Genomic DNA, 25,685 nt, shown 5'->3' on the forward strand with positions numbered 1-25,685 from the left:
TTTATATAATTGATACCCTGCGATCAGAATTGATATTTGGGACCGTCACTTGAAGAAAGCGATCAAACGAAACAAATGAAGTAAACAGACAAGAGATTGACAAACTGTACCGCTTTTGCGATGGGGTCAATTCAAGTCGAAGAACTGGTGACTTGGCCAGAAAACGAGTACGGCATTCAAAACACCAGAATATTTGAGATTCCAAGTCTCACAGCTTCAATCGACCATCCAACACCAACAAACTGTCGGGAAGAAGTCATTCTCCTATCCTGGCTTATCGTCCTCCTGCGCACACGCGAAGGAACGGTAAACTTCGACTGGGCGTACCTCTCCCGCGAAGATGGCGCGGAACAAGAAACCGTGATGCAATGCTTGAAGATGGAGGAGGTGACGCCAGGGCTGGAAAGTACGGTCGAGGAAACCAGTGCCGCGATATCGAGGTATATACAGGATGTTGCGCCGAGGACTGCGGAGTCGAAGAATGCTTCGTTGCTACTAACTAGTGTTTCATTAGCGGGAGACGAGAAGGAGGTGAGAACGAATTCCCCCGAATGAGTGGTACGTTGCTCACTTGAATGAAGGGCCTGCAACTTGAGATTCGCTTTCAAGCCGGCATGCTTGAGATCCAAGCCGTACGATACCCCCATAATATGCTTCCTTTCACAATATTACATCACATCTCCACATTTGTCGATACAATAAACGCCTGTATATCTTCCCCGGCTGCCACAATCTCATCACTTCTCGCTCCAACAGCGAGTGATCTCTCCTCAATATGGAGCTGGACGTCACCACTTCCACCAACATACAACTCGTGCATGCACACCATGATCTCCTCACGCGCAACATCGCATCAAGACAAAATGGCCATAGCGTCGTGGGACGGCGATCTAACTTATGCTCAAGTCGATCGGTACTCGAGTATTGCTGCCGGAAGGTTGCGCGAAATGGGCGTGAAACTACACGATTTCATGCCAGTGTGCTTCGAGAAATCACGATGGACGATCGTCGCTGTCCTGGCGGTCATGAAAGCTGGTGCGACGATGGTAATGATGGATCCATCGCTTCCAGTTGCGAGGCTGCAGAATATGCGGGATCAGGTTGGCGCGCAGATGATTGTGTGTTCGCGGAAGCAACAGGATTTGGCAAGAGAGATTCTGCCGGAAGGTCAAATGCTGGTGGTTGATGAAGAGGCGTTTCAAAAAGATGAGGATCTGCCTGCGTTGGAGGAAGTCCCATCTGATGCGCTGATGTATATCATCTTCACTTCTGGAAGTACTGGAACACCGAAAGGTGTGAAGATCTCGCATGAGACGTACACGAGTAGTGCGATTCCTAGAGCAAAAGCTGTTGGATACACGGAAGAATCTAGAGTGCTGGATTTCGCATCCTACGCATTCGATGTCAGTATCGACAGTATGCTACTCACTCTCGGCAATGGTGGATGTCTGTGTATCCCATCGGACGAGGATCGTCTAAACGATATCAATGGAGCGATGCGGAGAATGCGAGTCAACTATGCGGGTCTGACGCCGTCGGTCGCCCGCATCCTGGAGCCGGATGTTATTGCCTCGCTGAGCGGACTCGGACTTGGAGGAGAAGCTGCTTCGCCTCGAGATGTTAATTTCTGGGGTCAGGTCACCAGGATAATTATTGGATATGGTCCTTGTGAATGTACGATTGGGTGTACAGTGAACAGCAGTGCTGCAACTGGCAGATATTATATCTCCATTGGACCTGGCAATGGTGCAGCCATCTGGATCGTTGATCCCAATGACCACAACCGGTTGATGCCCGTCGGAGCTGTGGGAGAATTGCTTGTTGAGGGTCCAATTGTTGGACAAGGGTACTTGAATGATCCCGAAAAGACTGCAGCTGCATTTATTAATGACCCACCCTGGCTTACTGCTGGCCATGATGGTTTCCCGGGTCGGACAGGCCGTCTGTACAAGTCTGGAGATATCGGCATGTACGATCCAGATGGATCTGGAAATATCGTATTTGTTGGAAGGCAAGATACGCAAGTGAAATTGCGTGGACAGCGTGTTGAACTGAGCGAGATAGAGAGTCAACTCAAAGCGAGGCTTCCCGCTGATGTGAATGTTATTGCAGAAGTCATCACACCACAGGGAACAGGAGGCCAACCAACTTTGGTAGCTTTTGTCGCACCTCAATCGACGAAAGGACTGGGAAACGAGGAACTGAAGCTGGGAGAATTGTCTGAGGATCTCCGTCTGGCTTTGGCGAAAGCCGATGCAGACGTTAAGGAGACTTTGCCAAGGTACATGGTACCGAATGCATATATACCACCAAATTACATACCTGTTTTGATCTCAGGAAAGACAGACAGGAAAAGGCTACGGGCTTTTGGCGCGACGGTTGACTTACGGCAGCTGGACCAAGACTCTTCCAGTGCCCCGTCCCGGGAATTGAAGGATCTGGAGAAGCGACTGCGGCAGGGATGGGGTGAGGTGTTGAAGATTGACCCGGAAACCATCAGGCTGGAAGACAACTTTTTTGCGCTCGGTGGCGAGTCTCTGACCGCCATAAAATTAGTGTCCGTCTGCAGAATACAAGGCCTTGACCTCTCAGTAACCAGCACATTTGGCAATCCTACGCTTGAGGCGATGGCAAGCACTGTCAAGATCAGCAGTTCCGAGGAAAAGGTAGAAACTGAAGCCTTCTCCATGGTATCTCAAGATGTCGAGAGCGCATCCATTGAAGCAGCACAAGCATGCGGATCAGAACCATCAGCTGTCGAGGATATTTATCCTTGCACACCTACCCAAGAATCTCTCTTCACCTTTTCTATTCGATCGAGCAAAGCGTATATTGCCCAGAGGGTAGCCTGTATACCTGACACAATCAGCCTCGACGCTTGGAAGAAAGCATGGGAAGATGTCGTAGTAGCAAGTCCCATCCTACGGACCCGCTTGGCACAGCTCTCGGGACCTGGTTTGCGGCAAGTGGTGCTAAAGGGGAGCGTATCCTGGAGAACTGCGACTGATCTGCCAAAATACCTCGAAGATGACCGTTTGGAAAGGATGGAGCTCGGGCAAGATCTAGCTCGATACGCAATCGTCGATTCGAACGGAAAGCAGTACATGGTTTGGACTGTCCATCACGTTCTCTACGACGGATGGTCGGAGCCTTTGGTGCTGAAGAATGTGAGCAATGCTTTGCAATATCAGCCCTTCGAATTACAAGCGCAGATGAAAGATTTTGTCAAGTATGTCCGAGACACAGACGAAGTTGCGATGCAGGTTTTCTGGCGGCGAGAATTAGATGGTGCTGTGGGGCCACAATTTCCACGACTTCCATTCAGGGATTATCTAGCGACGCCGGATTCATTCCTCGAGCACCAGATATCGCCCGAGACGGTGGCTGGCTCACCGTTCACCATGGCCACTCTGATTCGTGGTGCTTGGGCTCTGGTGGCATCACAATACTCTGGAAGTGATGATGTTGTGTTTGGCGAGACCTTGACTGGTCGAGACATCCCACTACCTGGAGTCGAGGGAATTGTAGGTCCGTTGATCGCAACTGTTCCTGTACGGATTCGCATCCATCGCACGACAACAATCGAATTGTATCTACAGACTGTCCAGCAGAGCATCCTTGCCCGTACTCCATATCAACACATGGGATGGCAGAACATTCGGAAGGTCAGCACAGATGCCCAACATGCGTCTGAGGCAGGAACAGGGTTGGTGATCCAGCCAGAACCAGAGTATGCTGGGAGTGAGCTTGGGTTTGAGTATGGTGATGTTGTACGTGAAGCACTTCATTTCAATCCATACCCGCTCATGGTCGCTTTCGGGATTCGCAAAGGCGGGTTGAGAGTTTGCGCAAATTTTGACAGCAGTTTGATTGAATTTGCTCAAATGGAGCGAGTACTTGCACAGCTTGAAGTGGCCTGCTCTGAATTGTCAAACGACTTGTCAAGGAAATTAACCGAGGTATCTCTCTTGCCTGAAGCTGAATTGAACAGAATTTGGCAGTGGAACCAGACACCACCGTTAGTTCTGAATGCTTCCAAACTTCAAGCACATACATCGGTACAACCAGGAGCTTTCTATCCACGAGCAACCATCCCATGGGTATGCGACCCTCGAAATCTATCACTCTTGTCCCCCATCGGCTGTGCGGGCGAGCTTTGGTTTGAAGGAGCTATCCCGGGTGAAGGCATTGAGTCTCCTGACTGGCTGGTGGCTGGAAGCTCAGAATATCCTGGTCGTAGTGGAAAAGTCCAGTCGACAGGCGACATGGTCGAGTTACGGGAAGATGGCAGTCTGGTTTTCGTCGGTCGCAAGGAGAACATCCTACAAAACCAAGGCAATGCTGTGGATATCTCAGGTCTTGAATTTCATGTGGAGAGACATCTTCCTGGGAACGTTCGATCTGCCGCAGCCATATCCACTTCATCAGAACAAGAGGACCCAGATTTGATTATATTCATCGAGGGGCAGGGAGTCGACGAAGCCGACGAAGAGATCGAGCTCTTGTCGGCATCGCACGAAGTCACTTGCGATTCTGGTCTGCAGAGTATTGTCTTGGCCAAGGTGTCAGTCAGTCTTGCTGAAGCCATCAAGAAGCTGGACAAGTCCATCGAGAAATCTTTGCCATCGCACATGGTCCCATCATCTTACGTGGTGGTCAACAGACTACCATTTGACGAGGGCCCGATTGATCATGCGATGCTCAATCAGCTCGCCTCCAGAATCCCTCAAAACATTTTTACGCAGCTGGCTACCGGATTGACAAGGGCTTGGCTAAGGACGGCAGAGAGCATTCTGACCGCAACGGAAGATATCCTTCGGACTGCGTGGGCAAATATTCTGGGCATGAATCCGGCACAGATTGATGTCGAGGATAATTTCTTCCGACTCGGGGGAGATTCCGTCCTGGCGATGAAATTGGCGGCCAGTCTCCGAACCCAGGGGCATGCGTTATCAGTTTCAGACATCTTCAACCATATGCGTCTCGGTGATGCTGCGAAGGTTCTGAAAGTCAACCAGGTGGCAGAGCAAAAGATCCAGCCCTACAAGCCATTCTCAACTCTGCCGATTTCTGATGTCGAGCTGTTCTTGTCCGAGGTCGTTCGGCCAAAACTTGCAGATTCGACATGGGTTGTCAAAGATGTTCTATTAGTGACAGATCCACAAGCCCTCGATATCAGAGGAACAGTCCAGGCGCCACGTACGTCGATGCAATACACAATGTTGTATCTTGACAAAGGAATCGATCGAGAGAAACTCTTCGGTGCATGCAAAGACTTGGTCAAGACCCATGATATTCTGCGCACCGTCTTCATCGAGCACGAATCGTGTTTCTTACAGGTCGTAATAGAGAATCTGGATTCTCATGTGACCACACATCAGACTCAAGGAGATGTTGGAAAGTATGTTAACGAGCTTTGCACGGCCGAGATCGAATCAGAGTTCAAGCTCGGCTCTTCATTCTTGAAAATACTCCATGTTGAAGGCCAGGAAAGCGAATGCCTGATCATTGGTCTATCGCATGCTCAATATGATGGTAACTCATTGCCAATGGTTCTTCGAGATCTGGAGGCGTTGTACAGGGGAGGTAAGGTCGAGGAATCCGAGCCCTTTTCCTCATACATGGCCCGAATTGGCGATGATGGCGTCCAAACAAAGGCAATCTCGTACTGGCGCAATCTCTTGGCAGATTCAACACTATCCGTCGTCGAGGGAACTTCAGTCCAATCAACGGATAAGGCCATATTCCAGACTAAAGCCGTCGACATCTCGCAACGACCCGACGAGATCACTACAGCGAACTTGCTCACGGCCGCATGGTCGTTGGTTCTTGCTCGACGTCTCCAGAAGCCAGATGTAACCTTCGGTGGTATCACCTCCGGTAGAAACGTCGAACTTGCAAATATCGAGAATGTGATGGGTCCATGCTATCAATTCACGCCAATCCGAGTAACATTTGAAGCTGGATGGACAGCCATGGATCTTCTTAAGTTCGTGCAGAGTCAAAGTGCCGGATCATCAGCACACGACTTCCTTGGCTTTGAGAAGATCTCAAAGAAATGTACGGAATGGCCAGGTGTTGTCAGATTCTTCGATTCGATCGTTCATCATCAGGACTTTGAGGATTTTGATACCATGCCTTTCGCGGACGGCACAGCGAGAGTGGAGATTCTGAATCCTCATGGCGATGCGCCGAATCCTTTGAAGGTTGTCTCGTTTGTTCGAGAAGGAAAGACTTATGTTGGGGTGGTCGGAAGTGTGAGGGATATCCAGTTCGTCGACTCGAGCCTTGATGAGCTCGCCGCGACGGTGGAGGAGTTGGCGTCAAGGAGAGACCACGTGCTGCTCAACGAGAAGGTGTTTGAGGGACATTTGGGACAGACTGATGTAGCTACGCCAGAACAGCGCGTATAATCGGGGACGTTGAGGGCTGTGAGTGATGGGGAGATTGAAATGATCATTTTTGCCCGACGCGTCACCGCGAACAGGTGCAGTCAGAACGGTCACGTGTTACGACAACGATGATTTTTCTGTTCGAATGTGGAGGAGTTCTGTTTTTCAGTGAAGTGCTTGCATTCATGGCAATTTAGATATTAATTTGAAATTTGAACGATTTAACTCCGGCTTTTACTCTGTGAGAACCTGAACCTGCAGCAGTAATGTTCTCCATCTTCTCTCACGTCCATCTAGCTGAGAACCTGACACGCGAATCTTGCCTCCTACTTCTCGTTTGTCTTCTCCCTGTTCCCGTCTGCAACACAAGCAGTCACTACAACAACCACCGAGACAGCTGTATACACAGTCTCTAAATACCTGCTCCAGACCACATCTCTACCACAACCCAATATCCTAGTCAATCTCAGGCCATGGCTCCAGCGCTGTGGGCGGCAGACAACCATCCTGAGCCAGGCCAACCTTACTGTCGATCCAGTTCCTGTGGCCAGTCAAACTTCACAAGCCTGAAGCAAGAGGATCAAAAGCGGCAAGCTTTCTTGGGATTGTTTAAGCCCTCAAAATTCCACTTCTTCTGATCGATCCAGCGACTTCCGATATCGCAATGGACGGGTTAACCCCTGTGGCTTTGCTCTTTGCACACCCTTCGTTCTCGCAGCGCAGCTATTTTAATTCAGGAAGGTCAGTCCAGCTGAATGTAAACCCACTTATTGATGGGATAGGATTTTATCTAATCTTATCAGATGAAAATTTTCTTCGCCTTCGTCCAATCCCGTCATGTTGATCGGATAGTGTGGGCCCATGGCAACATCGTTGGGTGGCTGCTTGCTGCATGATGCATGCATGACACCCGAAAGACCATCTCGGCCAAAGATCACAAAGGGAAGTTCGATCAAGGGTGCTTTTCGTAAAGCGTCTAGCTGAAATGACAGCGTTTGGATGTAGGTATCCATTCATGCAGGCGGTACCATGGTACCGAACCATGCGAGAACCAAGTCCACTCAAGCATTTGCCTAGCCAAAGATATGCAGTACAATCCATTGATGGGCCCTTGGGACGAAGCTTGGTCTGAATCTTCGGAGATCTTTCCTGTTCGTGAGGATTCGAGTCTTCCTCCATTCAACGCCAATATTTTGAGAGCTGTGTTTGAACGAGTTGACACCAAAGTGGACGACCGCAATGGCCTTCATCAAACAACTCGCGGGCTATCCCAAGCTACTTCTCGCCGGAAATCCATCGCCACGCGACATTGGAACTCTTCTGGTAGCTATCGTTTCAGCCATTGGCTCTGGAATCCCCTTCCCAATCATCGGTATCATTTTCGGTCAACTTCTCGACGACTTCAATGCAGCAACATGTGATCAAGCAGAGACGAGTTCTGGAGATGACGAGCAGAAAGATGTCAACAGCAAAATCCTCCTGATCGTGTACCTGGCAATCGCTCAATTCGTTCTGATCTACGCTCACTTGCTATGTTGGACACTGACGGGAGCTCGGCTTGCTCAGAGACTGAGGGAAACTTATCTGCAGAACCTGCTCCGTCAGGAACCATTGTTCTTCGACAATTTGCCTCCTGGAGAAGTCGCATCTCGACTCAACACCGACATTCAAGCAATCCGATCTGGAACCTCTGAGAAGGTCGGAATATGTTTGTCCAGTTTCTCATTCTTTGTCACTGCCTATGTTGTGGCTTTCATCAAGGATACGAAGCTGGCAGCAATGCTCATCTCGCTGATCCCAGCATACTTCCTGATGTCATTCGTTGGAAGTCATTACATCGAGAAGTACTCCGGTCTCATGTCAGATTATGCTGCAACAGCTTCGTCCATCGCTTCAGAAGCTCTTTCGAACATCGTTGTGGTTCAAGCTTTCGGAGCTCATACTCGACTGGAAGAGAAATTCTCCAAGGAGCTTAAAGCTTCCGAACAAGAGGGACTGAAAAAGGCTACGGCAGTTGGAATACAATCTGGAGTGCTGTATTTTGTTGCCTACTCTGCCAATGGTCTTGCTTTTTGGCAGGGAAGTAAGCAGATTGCGGCTGCAGTGCGTCGAGATAATGGAGGAACCACGGTCGGAGCTGTTTTCACAGTTATTTTCATCCTGGTTGAAGGTAAGCTACGCGACTCGTCCGAGCGACAATTCTAACATGTGATAGCCTCTCTCCTCCTCAGTCAAGTCGCCCCATTTCTCCATATGTTCGTGGCAGCTGTTGCTTCGTACCAAAAATTGACCGGAGATATCGACCGAGTCCCAACCATCGACGGCACAAGCGGATCCGGACTTCGACTCACACAATCGGAAGCTGGTTTTGAGTTCAGGGATGTCTCATTCACTTATCCTTCTAGACCTGAGATCACGGTTCTGGACAAGATCAATCTCAGTATCCCAGTCAATAAGCATACAGCCATTGTCGGACAGTCCGGAAGTGGAAAATCAACTATTGCAGCTTTAGTTGGGAGATTGTATGATCCAACCGAGGGGCATATTTTATTCGACGGCCATGACCTAAAAGATGTCAATGTTCATGACTTAAGGAGCTTTCTCAGCTTGGTTCAACAGGAACCTTCGCTTTTGGACCGATCGCTGCTGGAAAATATCGCACATGGGCTGATCAATTCGAGCAATCCTAATCATACGCATTTGAAGGCAACACTTCTTGGGTCCTCCTTGGCAGATTTGGCAAGCGCAGTCCGAGAAGGTCAGGATCTTCAAGTGGCAGCTGAAAACGCTGGTCCAGGAGTGGTCGAAATTGTCAAATTGGTCCAAAATGCTGCAGCACTTGCAGATGCAGATGCTTTCATCGTTGCATTACAATATGGATATGGCACAGTTGTAGGATCAAGTGGAAGACTGATCAGTGGTGGTCAGAAGCAGCGGGTTTCTTTGGCCAGAGCCCTCGTCAAGGACCCCGCAGTTCTGATTCTAGACGAAGCCACGGCATCTCTCGACTCGAGAAGTGAGCAACGTATTCAAAGAGCAATTGCAGGGATTTCAAGTGGCAGAACCATGATCTCAATTGCGCATCGTCTTTCAACCATCACCAACGCAGACAACATCATCGTCATGCACAAAGGACACATTTTGGAGCAGGGAACCCACTCAGCATTGATGGCAAAGAATGGATCATATGCCGAACTTGTCAGATTACAGACTATGGGAGCCAATCCTACAAAGACAAACTCGGATGGCATCAGCAAGTCTGATGTGGAGTCGTTGACGGACATTGATACCGAAAATAGTCTCTCGATGGATGCAGAGAAAAGCGAATTAATAGTAAGCGAAGCAGCTATTGAGCCCGAAGAAGAAGAAGAAGAACCCGAAACTGCATCCAAAACCCTCTGGTCACTAGTCAAAGGATACGCACCTGCCATACGACCCCAACTGATTATGATCTTCATCGCTCTTCTCGGCTCTACAGCCGTCGGTGGTGCATTCTCTGCCGAAGCAGTCATCTTTGGAAACACAGTCGGAACTTTGAACCCTTGCAAGAGTGCAGACAGTATCCGAAGCAAGGGTGAATTCTACGGACTCATGTTCTTTGTACTAGCTATTATTGAGTTCTTCGCGAATTTGATCAGCTGGGCAGGCTTCGGTTGGGTTTCAGAGAAGACTGTTTTCTCGGTTCGTGTTCTTTCATTCAGGTCGTTGATGGAGCAGGATCTTCAATGGCACCAATCGAAGGGTCGAACTCCTGCGATGTTGCTCTCTTATATCACAAGAGATGGCAATGCATTGGCTGGACTGAGTGGCTCTGTCGTTGGCACACTCTTCTCTATCACAGTCAACCTCATCGCAGCTATTATACTGACACACATCATTGCCTGGAGGATAGCATTGGTCTGCTTGGCATTGGTGCCACTGCTTCTTGGCGCTGGTCTGATGGAACTTCGAGTTCTCGGTCAATTTGAACAGAAACATGAGACGGCATACACGAAGTCAGTCGATATCGGTGTCGAAGCAATCACATCCATCAAGACTATCGCTTCTTTCTCTCTGGAAGAAGAGACACTACAGACGTACCGAAAATCACTCAGAGGGCCACGCAAAGAGACTTTCAGAGTCACAGTTCAAGCAAGTTTATGGCAAGCACTTACGTACTTCCTTGGAAACCTCGTCAATGCTCTCGCCTACTGGTGGGGATCCAAACAGATCATCTCAGGCAATTACACACAGACTCAGTTCTTGATCGTGGTATTCTCGCTTCTAGTCAGCGCTCTCCTGTGGAGTCAGATGTTTGCCCTCGCACCTGAACTGTCCAGTGCGCGAGCAGCAATGGCTAGGATTCTGAGCTTGATCGAGATAGGATCTGACAAGATGCAAGGAAATGTCGGGAAGCTTATCACAGATGTTGAAGCTACAGGCGAGAAGCAATTGTCCGCACCAAATACCCAAGCATCAAGTGTTCAGCTTCGCGACGTTCATTTCTCATACCCCGCTCGTCCTGATATCAAAGTCCTGAACGGCCTGTCAATCGATATAAGACCAGGCAAGTTCTACGCGCTTGTCGGACCAAGTGGGGCAGGAAAATCAACAATCATTTCCCTCGTCGAAAGGTTGTACACTCCATCCTCAGGCGGCATACTTATCGATGGCGTCGACATTACCAAACAACGCTCCGTCACATTCCGCGACAATATCGCCCTTGTCCCCCAAGAAAGCGTCCTCTTCGAAGGCAGCATCGAATTCAACATCGGTCTTGGCGCACGACCTGGCCACGCCGTCAGTCGCGCCTCTATCGACGAAGCTTGCAAACTAGCCAACATCCACGATACGATTATGGCTCTTCCAGAAGGATACTCCACTCTCTGCGGACCTAATGGGAATCAGTTCTCTGGGGGGCAGAAGCAGAGACTGTCGATTGCGAGAGCGTTGGTGAGGAAGCCGAGTCTGTTGATTCTGGATGAGTCGACAAGTGCGTTAGATGCGGAGAGTGAGAGATTGTTGCAGGATGGGTTGAGTAGGGCAGCAAAGGGGATTACGGTTATTGCGATTGCGCACCGGCTACATACTATTAGGAAAGCGGATGTGATTTTCTTAATTGAGGAGGGGAAATGTGTGGATAGTGGGAGCCACGAAGAGTTGCTTGGAAGGAGTGAGAGTTACAGGGCGAATGTGATGCATCAGACTGTTGCGGAATGAGATTCTTCAAGTATGAAAGAGAGATGATTAGATATAAATGGATTGCAAATGAATATTCACAAGATAAGAATATAGTCTTGAAGTTCTCCGCTCAGGGCTTCGAATTACCGTCCTCATCGGGCCACAAGACTTTTCCAGGTGTATTTTCTTGCAACACCAACTAATTTTCTCAGCGATATCTTCATACTCCCCTTCTGCTTATAGCATCGTCACTGGTCAATCTGATAAAACACAGCACCCTGACGAGTCTCTCAAAGCCCAAGTCCCAGCCGCCCGTAAGTCCCAGATCCAAGATCCGAGACCCGGCATCGACTCACTTCCCTGCTCTGACTCCTCCGAAAAGAAAGGATGCAATCCAACAAACTGATACCTATTCGCGTTAGACAAATCATCGAAATCTTAGATCACTTTTCCGAACCTCAGCCGGCCATTCTCGGCTTTAATGCCTCCCTTCTAAACGTACCCTTCCTTGCTGCCTTACCTAGGTATGCAGTGAAGTGGACGGCATAGGCAGAAAAGGCGTTTGGGCTACGGAATCTAATCAGATCCAAACTAGTTCCCTACACCCTGACTGCAGCGACAGCCTATTAACAGGGATAGGGAGGGGGGAGATAATTGGGGGAGCAACAGGTTGTTGATTGATGAGGAACCTCTGGCTCTGACTATATACACCCACGCTAGTCCTGTATCGTACCTTCCAACTGGGGGGCGATGGCGAGCTCGCTTGCTGCGCTAAGAACAATGTTTTCGTTCGGGTGGGTGAAAATCTAATCTGATCGGGTGACGGATCTTATCTGATTTTTTTCTTCTGGGTGGGGCGGAACGGCACCAGCGGAGTGGGGACGATGTGCTGGCGTAAGTTCCGGTGTCTATTACGTTACGTACCTTATGTACAAGGATATGTTTCGTGTGTTTGTTTTTGGGAGGTGGGAATTTCCAGTGCGAAAGGGACATGTGAAAGATGGCGAATTTGCCGATTTCGGTGGTGGGGTGGAATGGAATGCTGCGGGCATGGAGGGGTTGATGTGCATGCAGGCACAAGCTTGTGTACCTAGGTTCCTCTACAGCTGTCACAATCGCCGTCGTCATTCGATTATTTTGTTGGTCTTAGGAGAAATTCCAAGATTTCGGCCACTGGGAGTCGTAATTGAAGAAGAAGCAAATAAGTTGAAGAGTTCAACAGATTAGGCACAAGAGAGAGAATTCGTGTCATTAGACGTCCCCTCCATAGCCTGAGATTCCGCAAATCGCTCCAGACAGCCTGAGCCTCTCTGCAACTCATTGGAAGGTCATCTTCTACAATTGTCAATTGCTGCTCCTAGGAACTATCCAGTATCCTGAGATTGCAGTATTTTCAAAATGGGTTCCAAATTCTGGCCCAAAGGCGGCCTCCCAGGAATCCTCCACCACTATGTACCGTTCCCTTCTCCTCTACCTCTCATCTCAAAATCTAACATCCCTAGACCGAATCCCTCGTCACGTTCGAATACACATCTTCCGTCCCCAAACCTCACGCCATAATCTTCATCGGCGGCCTTGGCGATGGCCTTGCAACGACATCCTACATGAGCGATCTCGTCACTGCCCTCTCACCAACGCCCTGGTCCCTCTTCACGCTCAACCTCTCCTCCTCATATGGACAATGGGGGACTGGTCATCTCGATCGCGACACAGATGAGCTCGCGGAGTGTATATCATATATCTCAGAATATAAAGCGTCACAAGCCAAGAATGCGGATGAGAAGAGGAAGGTGGTCGTCATGGGCCATTCAACAGGAAGTCAAGTCGTGCTACATTATCTGCATCGGGAAAATCCTCACCAAGGAAAATATATCTTCGATAAAGATCTCGTGCATGTTAAGCGACCTGTGCTGGACGGTGCGATCATGCAAGCGCCCGTCAGTGACCGCCAAGCTATCCATTGGATCTGCCAGGAAGGGTTTGGAGAGAAGACTCCAGCGGAAATGCAGGCTATTTACGAAGAGTTGTTAAAGCTTGCTAGAGAGTCAAAGCCTGAAGATGGAGACAACATGGCGCCGTTGAGGCTCTCGAGTGTGATTTATCCACATCCTGTTAGCTTTCGGAGGTTTCTGAGTCTGTGTAGTCCGGATAGTCCTGAGAAGCCAGGGGAGGATGATTTGTTCAGTTCGGATTTGAGCGATGAGCATTTGAAGACGACGTTTGGCATGGTGGCTGAGAGAAAACTGTTGAGGGGAAAATTGATGGTGCTGTATTCGGGGAAGGATCAGAGTGTGCCGGATTATGTTGATAAGGAGGCTTTGATGAGGAGGTGGCAGAAAGCTGCTGATGAGGGGGGTGAGAGGGTTGGAAAGGGGAAGGTTTGGGATGAGGAGTTCACGGCTGTCATTCCTAATGCCAGTCATGCTCTCAGCAATGATGATCAAGCTGAGCCGAGGAGGTTTTTGGCGGAGAAGGTATTGGGGTATTTGACGAGGGTGGAGAAGCGATAGAAACCTTTGTTCCTCGAATAAGGAGCACAGCATATAAATCTCAGCTGGATGAATCGAAGTCTCCAACATTGAGGAGGTGATTGTTTGAAACTGCGTTCAAGATCGTGATAATTGTGCTGACCTCGGTCAGGAACCTTGCATCGAAAAGTTGAGATTATCCTCTTCCCAAAAACCAGAGCGGGGTATTAACAGCGAACCATGAATCCCAATCCGGGTCGTCATCAACTCCAAAGCTTCTAAATTCATAATGCAAAGACTCAATGTTGCATAATAGACGCGAAACAACTGACTCCCTTGTACAACCAAGGATCGCAGAAAATTTTACTTCTCTGGCCTTGCCTCAATCTCGACATCCTTCGGACCAAACTTCGCCCACAAGAACTTCGACCAAGTGAAAGTCTCTACAGTCCCCATGATGCCGATAGCAATGTACACGACGACTTCGACGGTTCGAGTAGCTCCCAGTTCTTTGAAACTGGCGGCGCCGAATGAGGGATTTGGTGGTAGTGGTGGTTTGGAGGGGCTGGAGTTTTGGACGTGAAGATGGTGATTGGTGGAGAATGTTTTCTTTGGAAAGAAATATTGAGAGAGCTGTGGTTGTGATTGAAGCGATTGTTGGGCGTGTGGTTGATTGAATGAGGTGGTAGGTGGGGATCGGAGATATGAGGCGCGGAGGGGTACAGCTGCGCGGATCAGGGAGGTGCGCATCTTGGGCAGAAGACTAGAATGGATAGTTGTTGTCGATGATTGATACGATCTGAATTCAAGTTTCCTGAAAGTTATTCCATCTTGATACACGGGGGATGGGAAGAAATAGTGGCTGATGACGAGTCGGGAAGTTCAGGAATGTCTTACGCGCGGAAGCCAGGAGCGCTACATCAAGCTTCTTCAGGGCATTTAAGCGATGTTTACTTGTGTGACACCTGATGTCACCAAAATGCTTGTGCATTTTGAATACCAGAAAACCGTTCAGCACCATCCCCAGGAGTTTTACACTTCAAGCTTCAATTTGCCAATAGATCGATCTGGAACAAAATTTTGAGGTGGTACGTAACATCCCCACCAACAAAATTAACGCGGGGACTCTAAATCCTGGACATTGCCGAGTTCACAACTCGGCGCACATTCGGCGACTTTCAAACATAGAACAAGATTATTATTAGCTTCTCACACTTACGCATTCTAGAGATGGCCAAAAGATTTATTTTTAATTGACTACCGGACTTCAAGGTGAAGATACGTCACTTGAATCCATATCCGCCAATACTTCACGCCTGCCTCATCCCTCATACTCAAATCGATTCCCGCAGATAAAAGGATAGCAAAGATCTCTTATTCCTGTTATCGATCGCTCAACAACATCACTAGGTCTAGAGAACGCGGGAGAGTAACTTGTTCCATGGCGCGACAGTCACCTTGGGGGCTACCAGTCTCTGAGGCGCATGCTTCTGGAATAAGGCTACCATTGCCTGGCCAAGGTCCTTCTCATATTGGTCGATCTGAATCTGAAAAGGTCCAATTCCGTCTGTAGCAAGCTCACTGAGGACGATATTGACAGTTTTGAGACCTGGAAATTGGACAAAGAAGGCGAGTTCATGCGATAGTACTCCGGAATTGACTGAGCACCCAAGTTCCCAGACCCCTGATAAACCACGGTTGCAATTACGGATCTGAACCTCCTCGATCGAATCAAATAAGGCTGGAAATTCCTCTTGAATTTCGTGTAGCCATTCCCATTTGGGATCGTTCATGATGTAGTTGTCAGTGAAGAACATAGTGTCCAATTTCGGATTGAAGCATAGTGGACGTTCTTGAACCTTGATCTTGACTCCGGCTAGTCTTCCTACCGGGCGAGAAACAATGATGTAGTGCTTAAAGGTCTCTTGACGACTTTCCTGGTTGACGTAAAGGGTCGATGGCAGTACACGGCTTTTCTCGATGCCACATGTTCGTCGTCTGTCTGCATCCATGACGATGAACCATGCCATGACAAGTTCATCGATATTCATGAGACGGCCGCGTGGAAAAGCGAATCGCCAAATTGACAGTCGAATTTCGGTTGGAAGGGAAGAGAAGCATGTGAATCTATCGTTTATCTGTAAGAAGAGGTCTTGGAAGAGATCGGGGAGTTCGGCGAGAAGAAGAGAGTAAGGTCCGCTGGGTTTGAGAGTAGAGTCCATGATGACTTGGGTGTATTGAGATGTATGGACTGTTGGTGGTAGTAGTTTGGGATTTTCGATTTGGTGTTTTGAGAAGTTCGAGGTGACAATTACGAGTCTTTATAATACAGCTACGAGGAGCAGGTGATGGTCCATGATCACGTGAATTGGCGAAATTCACTTGAGCAGGCGTTTTCTCAATTTCACTTCGAACGAATTAGGTTGACTCGATTCACTTGGTCAAGTATTTTAGTAAATTTTACATTGAATCAGGTTGACCGGATGCTCTTGAGCAAGGTGAGTGGTGTTTTGCTCTGAAGCGGTCGGCAGTATCTGTAGGTCCACGAAACGCTGCTGTATAATAGACAAGTCTGGTGAAGCATTCGGATTCATTTCAAGCTGTCGTAAACTGCCGCTTTCGACACAACACCGCTAGCGCCTTTCGCCTCGCTAAGATAGGCAGCGCAATCCATTTTTGGATTCACCATGTTCCTTTCACAAGGATCATCCTGGCCTGTGGATGCAATACATCCAGAGCAAGCATCATACAGTCTTACAGTCCATTCGAACCTTACAGCTCAGAGAGTTCGATGGCTCTATGCATAGGTGAACAGAGGAATCGCCCTGGTTGAAGGTGTCAGGAAAGACGTAGAGCAGGGATTTCCTGCACGTCTCGTTTTGAAGAATGAATAGGACATAGTTGCTGAGCATAGCAATACTAATCAATTGCCATGCTTACAAAGTTATCTGACTTCTTTATTGACAACGAGAAGTGAATGGAACTCATCGACATCAACAAACCACGCAAACAAGCGCTAGGCTCTGCAATTGCATTGAACAGAACAAACAATAAACACTGGAAGCAACAAAGTAAAATCCAAATAATAAATAACATCTGATCAGTGAAGGAAGCTGCAACCTAAACTCAAATCAGGTGCAATATTGCTGCCTCAATCCACGCGTGGTATTTGAGTAGTTCGCTAATCGGGAAAAGTGGAGCCTCGAATGCTACGTCGGCTCGCTCTATCAACAACAATTTCAACACCGCGACTGACTTTTTCAGCAGCACCACGGTAAAAAGTAACTCGTCCAAAGTAGATATTGACGCCTATTTGGAATCGATCTCCCTTTTGTCGCATCAAGTCAAGCAAACAACATTCCTTTTCAACGATTTGACTTTGGAACTCCACTTTGGCTACTTTCAGCCTGCTCCAAAAGGTCCCAAAGGTACGGGAATACTCCACAGACACGGAAACGGGCGGTAATTATTGTGACTTAGATATTCTGCGAGCACGTCATCACATCTGCCTTCCAGTCCATAGCCAACATGGCTGTCAACAAAGCCGCCGAAGCTCTCAGCATTCTGTGCCACCTCCCCGATTTCAACGAGGAGCTCTTCATCCAACTTGGAGAACCCCTTGACACTTTCACCTGCTTCCCTAATCTCCCAACCGAATTGAGAATCAAGATCTGGCATTTGAGCTTCCCCCGTGGCCGAGAAGTCAGCATCGCGCTTGAGCTGATCCACCACCATGCCGGCTATTCAATACACAAGCTGGGCAAGGCTGCAGAGACGAAGTGTAACAATGCCAAGGCTCAACTCCCGGCAACTCTCTTCGTCAACAGAGAAAGCCGACGTGAGACTCTCTCGAACTATGTCATCATCTTGCCTGAGGATTTCCTTGGCCATAAGGTGAAGTTTGGCGGAGATTATGGTGGTAGCCCTCCATTATGCTTTAATCCGCATCTGGATACACCCTACGTCACACTGCCATCGCTCAAGCACATCATGAGCCGCGAGTGGTTCGGGTATCTGGGAGAGGCATATCCGGAGCTGCTGGATATGATCAAGCACCTCAAGGTCCGGGAATGGATCTGTGATTATGATGATCAGGTGGAGTCGTTTTATGATGACTGGGGGGAGTTGCACAGGGAGGAATACTTGAACCAATTCTTAAATCTGACGAGCTTGGAGGAGGTCACGTTCATGCAGAGTTCTCGCACCTACAATAGTGAGTCACCGGATCTCCGCAGAGATTATAGCCAGTTTTTGGTCGATTATTTGGAGGAGCATAAGTATGATTTTGGCGGCGTACCACCTACTTTTGAATTCCGGGAGGAGAAAAGACATGCACATGCTCATTAAGGAGTGGACAGAGACAATCGATGGTGGATTTGAGGCTGAGGCGGGGTTGTATGCTATGGAGCGCGGAGGGAAATCCAAGGGATCCTTGCTAAATAACTTGCGATAGAGAGAATCGATGGTCTCGACCACACCGAGCTATCCGTGTGATGTGACGGTCTCATGGCATACCAGCAATCGAATAGCTCTTAATAAATGGTCGATATCTCTGCAAAATATCACATCTGACGGGCGCTCCACGCGAATCTGTCGAAATATTGTCCAACAACATCGTTCAAGTCAACCCCCAGACTGAACCGACCTTGGTGTATATGTGTCTCGAAGTCGATATGGAACTTTGATCCTAGGTTATGAGCAACGCCTTGTAGAGGAGACAAGGTGTTATCAAGTGCAGACACGACGACATCTGGAGTAGCAGCTCGTCCGATGTAAGCTGGGCTAGTGGCTTGGAAGTAAAGTTGAAGATTCCGCAGACGACTGTCTGGCGGGAAGATTTCTGTGATCCGATTCTTGAATTCTTGTTGGCGTACAGGTCGCCACTCCAGTTGAATACGAGCACATATCGATTGAGCATGTCTGACTGTTGATGGCAGGAGGTCGCTTAAAAGATAGCGGTTTCCGAGGAAGAATATCCCATTGTTCGAGATGTCAATTTCAGAGTAGACAGATGCACTGTAGAATATGTCCAGGACTTCATCATGTATTGCGCGGCATACTGATAGGATCTCCGGATAGCATGAGCCGTCATGCCTCTGTGGCTTTCCACACCACTCGCTCGGTTTGGTATTTGGTGCAAGGTATTTGTATACCATGACTCGAATTTCACGAGGAAGCTCGAGAAAACGGAATTGCTTTAGATCTTTCATTCTGTTTATATTAGTGGCCCATTTTTCCCCAGAAAGAGATGATGCTACGTGCGTCGTTGCTGGTTTCTTCACAACCGAATCTCGCGGCTTCTTTTGCTCTTGGAGATGATTAACTCGTTGTCTGCGGGATGGAAATATTGGTCTGGAAGGGATGTTATAGGGAGGAGGAGGTATTGGAGGAGGTAAAGCAAGTACCCAGGCTATACTTCATCAGAATAGGTATATTAACTGCATTGACAATGAGGATTACCTGGTAAAGGAGGAGGAGATGGTGGTATTAGCGACGACATTATTCAAAAGTGCATCACAAATCGGATCCAGCAGAGTTTGAAAGCTGAACTGTAGCCCAAGTGCTTCACAAAGAATCCCAATTACTGCAAAAGAGCAAAGAAAGTTGATGATGCCCAATATTGATGAAGTGCCTGGTGCCCAAAACCCTGAAGTCAACCTGGAGCCAGCGTTAAGGCAGCAGGGACGGCCCCACATCCCACATCCACGTGACCATTCCCGGCTTGAAATTGCTCTCTTGATCAGAGGCACATCCTCCAAAGCAATGCGCCCCGACGTCCAGACAAATGCGATACGTTCTTGAGGCTGCGTGGCTTGCAGCATCTCCTGAATGGATTCTCGCGCATCTCCAGAGATCAACAATACCCTAAAACCTAGCTGAAATTTCACCAGGCAGCTCCCAACTACATCGCGATCCTACAAACACGACCAACACCCTTTGTTCCCCATAGGACCTTCTTCTCACGAATCAGTTCCCTTTTGATACAATACCAGTACTTGGACACCTCTTGCATGTACTATAACCTATCTGCTGCTTTCTGAACAAAATGACGGGCCCTGTTGCTTCACTCGATGCGCCTGGAATCAAGGCAGAAGGGGACCTACTATATAACATGCGCTCAGAAGTAGCACATCTACTAGACAGAAGGAACACCAATTTTCCAGGCGCGCAACCTGTCAGTTTTGCTCGCAGACATCTAGAGGCATTGACGAAGCAAGAGTATGTTGCCCCCCAGCAGGCGGATGTTCATTCCTAACTCTACACAGCTACTACGTCTGCGAAAAGTCCGATGGAATGCGATATCTTCTATACCTCACAACGGACCATGAAGGAAGGGAAATCCACTACCTCATCGACCGGAAGAATGATTACTGGTTCATTCCTACAGGAGCTCTGCACTTCCCCGTTCCTCGCGACCAACAAGCATTCCATACAAATACCTTGATCGATGGAGAGTTGGTATTCGACAAAGTGCCAGGAGGAGGAACACAACCAAAATATTTAGTGTTTGATTGCATGGTCCTCGATGGAAATAGTCTCATGAACCGAACCCTCGATAAACGGCTCGCATACTTCAAGGAACGAATTTTTGATCCGTACAAACACTTGTTGGAGGAATACCCAGAGGAGAAGCAATACATGCATTTCATCGTGGAGCTGAAGGCCATGCAGTTTTCATATGCAGTAGAGATGATGTTCCGACAAATCCTCCCAACACTACCTCACGGAAACGATGGTTTGATTTTCACATGTCGAATGACGGATTACAAGCATGGCACGGATCAGAATATACTGAAATGGAAGCCGGAACTCGAGAACTCAATCGATTTCAGGCTACAGTTGGATTTCCCAATTAGACAGCCAGATGAGCAGGATAGGGCTGAAGGGATCACAAAACCATACCTCGACTACGATGCCATGCCAACTTGTAATTTGCACGTGTATGCAGGTGATGGGAAGGAGGATCCATATTACAACACCATGTATCTCGACGACGAGGAATGGGAATCTATGAAAGCCCGGAGAGAGCCTCTAAATGACCGGATTGTAGAGTGTTTCATGGATTCACAGAAGCGGTGGCGGTTCATGCGGTTCCGAGACGACAAGACGAATGCGAATCATACGAGTACAGTGGATAGTGTGATAGAAAGTATCACGGATAGAGTTACGGAAAAAGATCTCATTGCTGCGGCGAAGGGGATTAGAGATGAGTGGAAGAGAAGGGCTGCTGAGGAGGCGAGTAGAGAGAAGAAGGAACAAGAGAGGAAACGTGTGGCGAGTACGGGTGTTAGTAATGGGCCGCCGCCGACGACGAAGAGGAAGGCTGAGGAACAAGGGCCTGGGAGGCCGAGTCCTGGACCGCCGGGGAAATGAACAGAAGTGAAGTTCAACGATTTGAGCTCGAAATCAGATGGAGAAATTATAGAATGCAGGGGAGGGAGGAAATCAAACTGTATACAGTATCACGAGGGCCTGACCCGTTGATACTTCTTTGCGTATTGCAGGGTTGCGGCGTTCGCTTAGCTGACCGATCAGCTGTCTGTCTGTTCATAATGGGAATTTATCAGCGGGTGGGCATCGTCATTTGGCGTCTTGGGAAGAGAGATTAAGTCCCTCACCGAAGGGCACGTGCGCGCTCAAGTCATTTCTGGGGGACTGTTCGAAGTGGGCGGGGGCTTGGGCTTTAAATAGGTGGTGTGCTTCGCTCCGCTCTGCTCTGCTCGGGTCTGCTTTATGCTTCCTTTGCCATTGGAGTAAACGACCCTATTCATCTAGAAGGATGTGCTTGGGTTGGTGAGTGTATTGCCTTTACGGAGGTGGATGATCGGGCGTTCCATCGCTCCTTGTGGAGTAGCTACTCAGTCGAATGAGAGATGATACCTTGTCAAATACGTACATTGGATTTGCATACCTAGAATCACGGTGATGTTCCAGATGTAAATTATGAAGAGATTGCAATTTATTCTCTGCCTTGGTCTATCTGAAATCTTCGCGTCTATCTATCTACCCATCGTGCTGCAAAATGATGAACTCAGGATGTGGATGGCATGGTAAGCAATCCAATTCGTGTGCGCGCACTAGTGATTGACGCTGCTTCAGATGTCTTCACAGACTATCAAGCAATATGCCAGCCGGGCAGCCATCCAATGTACAGTAGAGCCTCGATACGTGGATCGTCACTCCATTCATTCTACGAAATTGACGTAACTCATTCAGTAACAAAGCTCGTTGAACAATGCTCGGTTCTCGCTTAACCAACGAAAATCAACACCGCCCATAATCCAGCAAACAATGCAAATATCTTGAAGTCCATTCCTCGTGCAATCGAAGCCGCAGGAGAAGGCACACGCATGGTCGGAATCGGAGTCAGGAAGCTGGTCACAGTGACAACGCTTGAATGTAGTTGATGGCTGCTGGTTCTGTAGATGTGGGCTGTGGATGTTGTTGCGTGGGTGCATTGGCTGGAAGAAGGGGGTGTACTCGTCGAATTGGCTAATGTATTGGATGTCGTAGAGACTGTAGACGTGGCGATTATTGGTGCGGGTGTGTAATAGGCGGGAAGACATCCTGACTGAGGAGGTGAAATTGCTGGCTTGCTTGCCGGTGATGGACCTGGGTTTGAAACTGAAGTTGTCTGTTCCGGCCGAGGAGATGCGGGCAGTATGATTGATGACATTGGGGTCTCGGCGAGAGTTAGGGGTGGTGGTGCGGTTGTCCACATGCCGCTCCAGGACTCGGGAATTGAGATGGGATCGTCGGTTGGTATTGCACTGGGATCGAGAGTGAAGGTTGTGGGACAAAAGGCTGGTATACAGATGCCAGTATCTGGAGGTGGGAGGATCGTGATTGGGGTGTTGCTGGCTGTTGGTGGGAGTACTGGGGTTGGTTTGAATTTTGATGAGGTGGTCGGTGGTGAAGATGTGTTTAGGCTGAGTATCGGGAGGGCGGTGGGTATAGGGTGTTTGGTTAAGGCTTGTGTGTTTGTAGTAATCACTGGGATTGCCGATGAGACTTGACTGGCTGAGGCCGCTTTGAGTGTAGTTGGAGCGGTGACTGGGTCTTTGGTCGTGATAACTTTGGCGGATGGCCTTGTAGACGTAGAGAGGCTCTGTTTGATCAGGGGAGTGGAACTGGGCGTAGTGGTTGAGCTCGAGAAAGAAATGCTGGACATATACACCAACGGAGTTTGGGTTCGTACTGAGGGTGAAGTCGTCATCGAGCTTCCATTATCGACGATGACAGAAATCGGGACAGCTTGAGTGGATGTCACAAATGTCGATGAGAGAATAATCGTGATCTTACTCGAGGAACTGGACGCGATAGCCGAGAGAGAAATTGAAGAGGCTGTCAAGGATTGAGAGTCAGAGCTGGCCTTGGAGGAATTGATTTTGCTCGATGTACTTGCCGATCGTGTAGAAGCAGCTGCGCTTGAGGAAGTCGACGAGACGATAGCTTGGCTTTGCGGGGATTTTGAAATGGAGACTTGAGAAGAGCTTGATGTCGCAGTGACCGAAGACGGCTTTCTGGACATGATTGCCGTTCCAGACACAGTCACAGGAATGAAGGAGGCAGAGGGAGCATCTCCTACAACGTAGACATTCAACGCCACGATACCGCCACAGTATTGTTCTCCATTCCCGGCACAAGGCATATTGCAGAAATCGTATTCGCTGACTTTCGAGGCGCCCTTCAGCTCATTACCGCACCAGCACTCGCGACCATACTCGGCTCCGGCGTATTTGTATGGGTAACATGCTGTAACGCATCTCTCGATCGTATTCCCATCATCAGGGAAAGAAGCATCGCCTAGAGCACGAACATTGAGGCCTTCCGCATAGCAGCCTAGATATTTATATGCTGCAGCTGACAGGACGGTCTTTGGTCTCGTTGCGGTTGTTGGAGCAGATTTTGCCGTCGTGCTCGGGACTGGCACAAAGGAAATTGAGGGTCCTGAGGTTGGGCCTTGTACTTGGGACTGCGGATCTGGGAAAGTGCTGAAGTCATTAGAAAATATCACGGAAGAGTGAGTGCAAACTTACACCGAGGGAAGCACGGAAGTAACAGTCACGATTTCTTCCACAGTTGATGTCGAGGCTACACTGGCAAATCCGGTTGATCTCGTACTGGCTTTTGGAGGAGGTGACCTGTTTAGCAATTAGAATATACATACTGGAATTAAAGAGTACCTACGCTCCAAGGAAGGAAGTAACCGTTGTGATAGCCTCAACTTGGACAACATCAGGGGCGGGAATGCTGGAAATGGAAACCAAGTCTTTGCTTGGTGTTAAGGCAGTGACGATATTTGTTGGAGCAACAGCTGTCGATTTACTGACAACGCTGCTAACAAGAGAGACACTTGTAGCCAGAGCTGGACTGACAGTGGCTTGTCTTTGTGCCAAGGTATGACTGGAAGCGTACATATGAGGGGATGCCAGGAGTTGTGGCTGAGCGAGGGCGCGACTTGATGCATATATGAGTGATGAGTGATGGGGTCGAGTCATCGATGCTATGTTTTGATGACGTTAAAGAAGAATTTAAGAGACTCAATAGGATACATACCATCCTCCTGTGGACCGGTAAATCCGACGGCCGTGCCTACACATCCTGCCAGCCAGAGCGTGTTCCCCGGAAGCTTCATGCTGAATGTGGTGTTTGCCAATTGGATCAGCGCTGTAGAGAGCTGCAATATGGGCAAGCGATGTAAAGAATGCGCTCGCTTCCGCTTAGATACTAGAAACGATAGTAACCAAGAACGACGTGGAAACAAGGAGTTGCGGATGTGTGGTGTTCTTGAAGTGTTGGTAGGAGGCGGACCCACTGGGATGGACGAGGAAGGAAAGGTACTTATGGAATCAACCAAAACGGGAGGCTGAAAAGTATTTGAAAGTGAATTGTGGTGAAAGGATGAAGTGTTTGTCAATTGTGAATCGTATGAAAATGCTGAAAGTAAATATGACTCGAAGCACTGTCCGTCTAGTCGAATCATCCCGTCATCTGGGCTATCTCAATTCTGCTTCAATACTTGGTTCTCATACTGCTCACGATGCTTGATCGGGCATTTGAATTTGTCAGAAAGCCCTTGATGACCTATTGCCGGTACGTGATAGCTTCATATATCAGCCTCATGTCCAGAGTCTTCGCGACATGACTTAGCATCTCAACGCTTCTGTCCCACCATGCATAAGATACACAGACTAGCTCGACGACGATATTTTGATCCATGCCGCTCTTCTCAATTATGTTTATACATCAAGATGAGAGTGGGGCATGGATTGGAAGAGGAAACAAAGGCAGGCACGCCTCGTACCCAAACATAACGTGAAGAACATGAACAAGCCATTACCAGCAATTGAACAAAAAGTCCAAAGGGGCGAGTAACGAGCATATAAAGAGGTGCGAATAAACCATCTACTGAGCCCAAGAAGCATTCAGCGCCTGCCGCGCTTTTCGACTATGGTCACCTACCTAACAAGCTATAAACGCTTTACCTTGCAGGTCGTGTGCAGAAAGAAACAATAGTTGCTCACTAAACGATAAAATTCCTTCTTTAGGAAAGAAATATCCCGTAAAATTTCCATGCTGTCTAATGATGTTATGTGAATATCAAGAATGGTGACGAGTGAAGTCAAGAAGTTGAGTCCTTAGCGGGACCTTGACAACGCGT

At 48.5% G+C, this 25,685-nt stretch overlaps 9 protein-coding genes across 9 annotated transcripts; 5 read left to right on the forward strand and 4 right to left on the reverse strand.

The window, feature by feature from the left end:
* Positions 1–120: 120 nt before the first annotated feature.
* Positions 121–6,413, forward strand: NPS6_1 (Non-ribosomal peptide synthetase; the record flags this gene model as incomplete). Its single annotated transcript, XM_058498047.1, has 2 exons — positions 121–531; positions 582–6,413. 2 exons carry the CDS (start codon positions 121–123, stop codon positions 6,411–6,413), a joined length of 6,243 nt encoding a protein of 2,080 aa, XP_058351557.1.
* Positions 6,414–6,567: 154 nt separating this feature from the next.
* Positions 6,568–12,272, forward strand: ONS95_004677 (uncharacterized protein). The gene is made up of 3 exons (XM_058498048.1): positions 6,568–7,133; positions 7,196–8,562; positions 8,608–12,272. Exons 2-3 carry the CDS (start codon positions 7,632–7,634, stop codon positions 11,589–11,591), a joined length of 3,915 nt encoding a protein of 1,304 aa, XP_058351558.1. The 5' UTR covers positions 6,568–7,133; positions 7,196–7,631; the 3' UTR covers positions 11,592–12,272.
* On the forward strand, positions 12,273–14,137 carry ONS95_004678 (uncharacterized protein). Its single transcript, XM_058498049.1, has 2 exons — positions 12,273–13,004; positions 13,055–14,137. The coding sequence occupies exons 1-2, from the start codon at positions 12,951–12,953 to the stop codon at positions 14,060–14,062; spliced, it is 1,062 nt and encodes a 353-aa protein (XP_058351559.1). The 5' UTR covers positions 12,273–12,950; the 3' UTR covers positions 14,063–14,137.
* A 246-nt stretch (positions 14,138–14,383) lies between these two features.
* Positions 14,384–14,770, reverse strand: ONS95_004679 (uncharacterized protein; the record flags this gene model as incomplete). Its single annotated transcript, XM_058498050.1, has 1 exon — positions 14,384–14,770. One exon carries the CDS (start codon positions 14,768–14,770, stop codon positions 14,384–14,386), a length of 387 nt encoding a protein of 128 aa, XP_058351560.1.
* Positions 14,771–15,432: 662 nt separating this feature from the next.
* ONS95_004680 (uncharacterized protein) lies at positions 15,433–16,242 on the reverse strand (the record flags this gene model as incomplete). Its single annotated transcript, XM_058498051.1, has 1 exon — positions 15,433–16,242. One exon carries the CDS (start codon positions 16,240–16,242, stop codon positions 15,433–15,435), a length of 810 nt encoding a protein of 269 aa, XP_058351561.1.
* A 1,306-nt stretch (positions 16,243–17,548) lies between these two features.
* Positions 17,549–18,367, forward strand: ONS95_004681 (uncharacterized protein; the record flags this gene model as incomplete). The annotated part of the gene is made up of 1 exon (XM_058498052.1): positions 17,549–18,367. The coding sequence occupies one exon, from the start codon at positions 17,549–17,551 to the stop codon at positions 18,365–18,367; it is 819 nt and encodes a 272-aa protein (XP_058351562.1).
* A 215-nt stretch (positions 18,368–18,582) lies between these two features.
* Positions 18,583–19,520, reverse strand: ONS95_004682 (uncharacterized protein; the record flags this gene model as incomplete). The annotated part of the gene is made up of 3 exons (XM_058498053.1): positions 18,583–19,231; positions 19,283–19,430; positions 19,481–19,520. The coding sequence occupies 3 exons, from the start codon at positions 19,518–19,520 to the stop codon at positions 18,583–18,585; spliced, it is 837 nt and encodes a 278-aa protein (XP_058351563.1).
* Positions 19,521–19,777: 257 nt separating this feature from the next.
* Positions 19,778–21,973, forward strand: CEG1 (Dcp1p-Dcp2p decapping enzyme complex alpha subunit). Its single transcript, XM_058498054.1, has 2 exons — positions 19,778–20,239; positions 20,287–21,973. Exons 1-2 carry the CDS (start codon positions 20,067–20,069, stop codon positions 21,392–21,394), a joined length of 1,281 nt encoding a protein of 426 aa, XP_058351564.1. The 5' UTR covers positions 19,778–20,066; the 3' UTR covers positions 21,395–21,973.
* ONS95_004684 (uncharacterized protein) lies at positions 21,974–25,629 on the reverse strand. Its single transcript, XM_058498055.1, has 4 exons — positions 24,581–25,629; positions 24,212–24,527; positions 24,061–24,148; positions 21,974–24,015 (listed from the first exon to the last, which is right to left on the reverse strand). The coding sequence occupies exons 2-4, from the start codon at positions 24,258–24,260 to the stop codon at positions 22,272–22,274; spliced, it is 1,881 nt and encodes a 626-aa protein (XP_058351565.1). The 5' UTR covers positions 24,261–24,527; positions 24,581–25,629; the 3' UTR covers positions 21,974–22,271.
* Positions 25,630–25,685: the final 56 nt, after the last annotated feature.

This window comes from Cadophora gregata (assembly GCF_030347475.1).
Source record: "Cadophora gregata isolate MNR1 chromosome Unknown scaffold_15, whole genome shotgun sequence".
Classification (NCBI taxonomy): domain Eukaryota; kingdom Fungi; phylum Ascomycota; class Leotiomycetes; order Helotiales; family Ploettnerulaceae; genus Cadophora; species Cadophora gregata.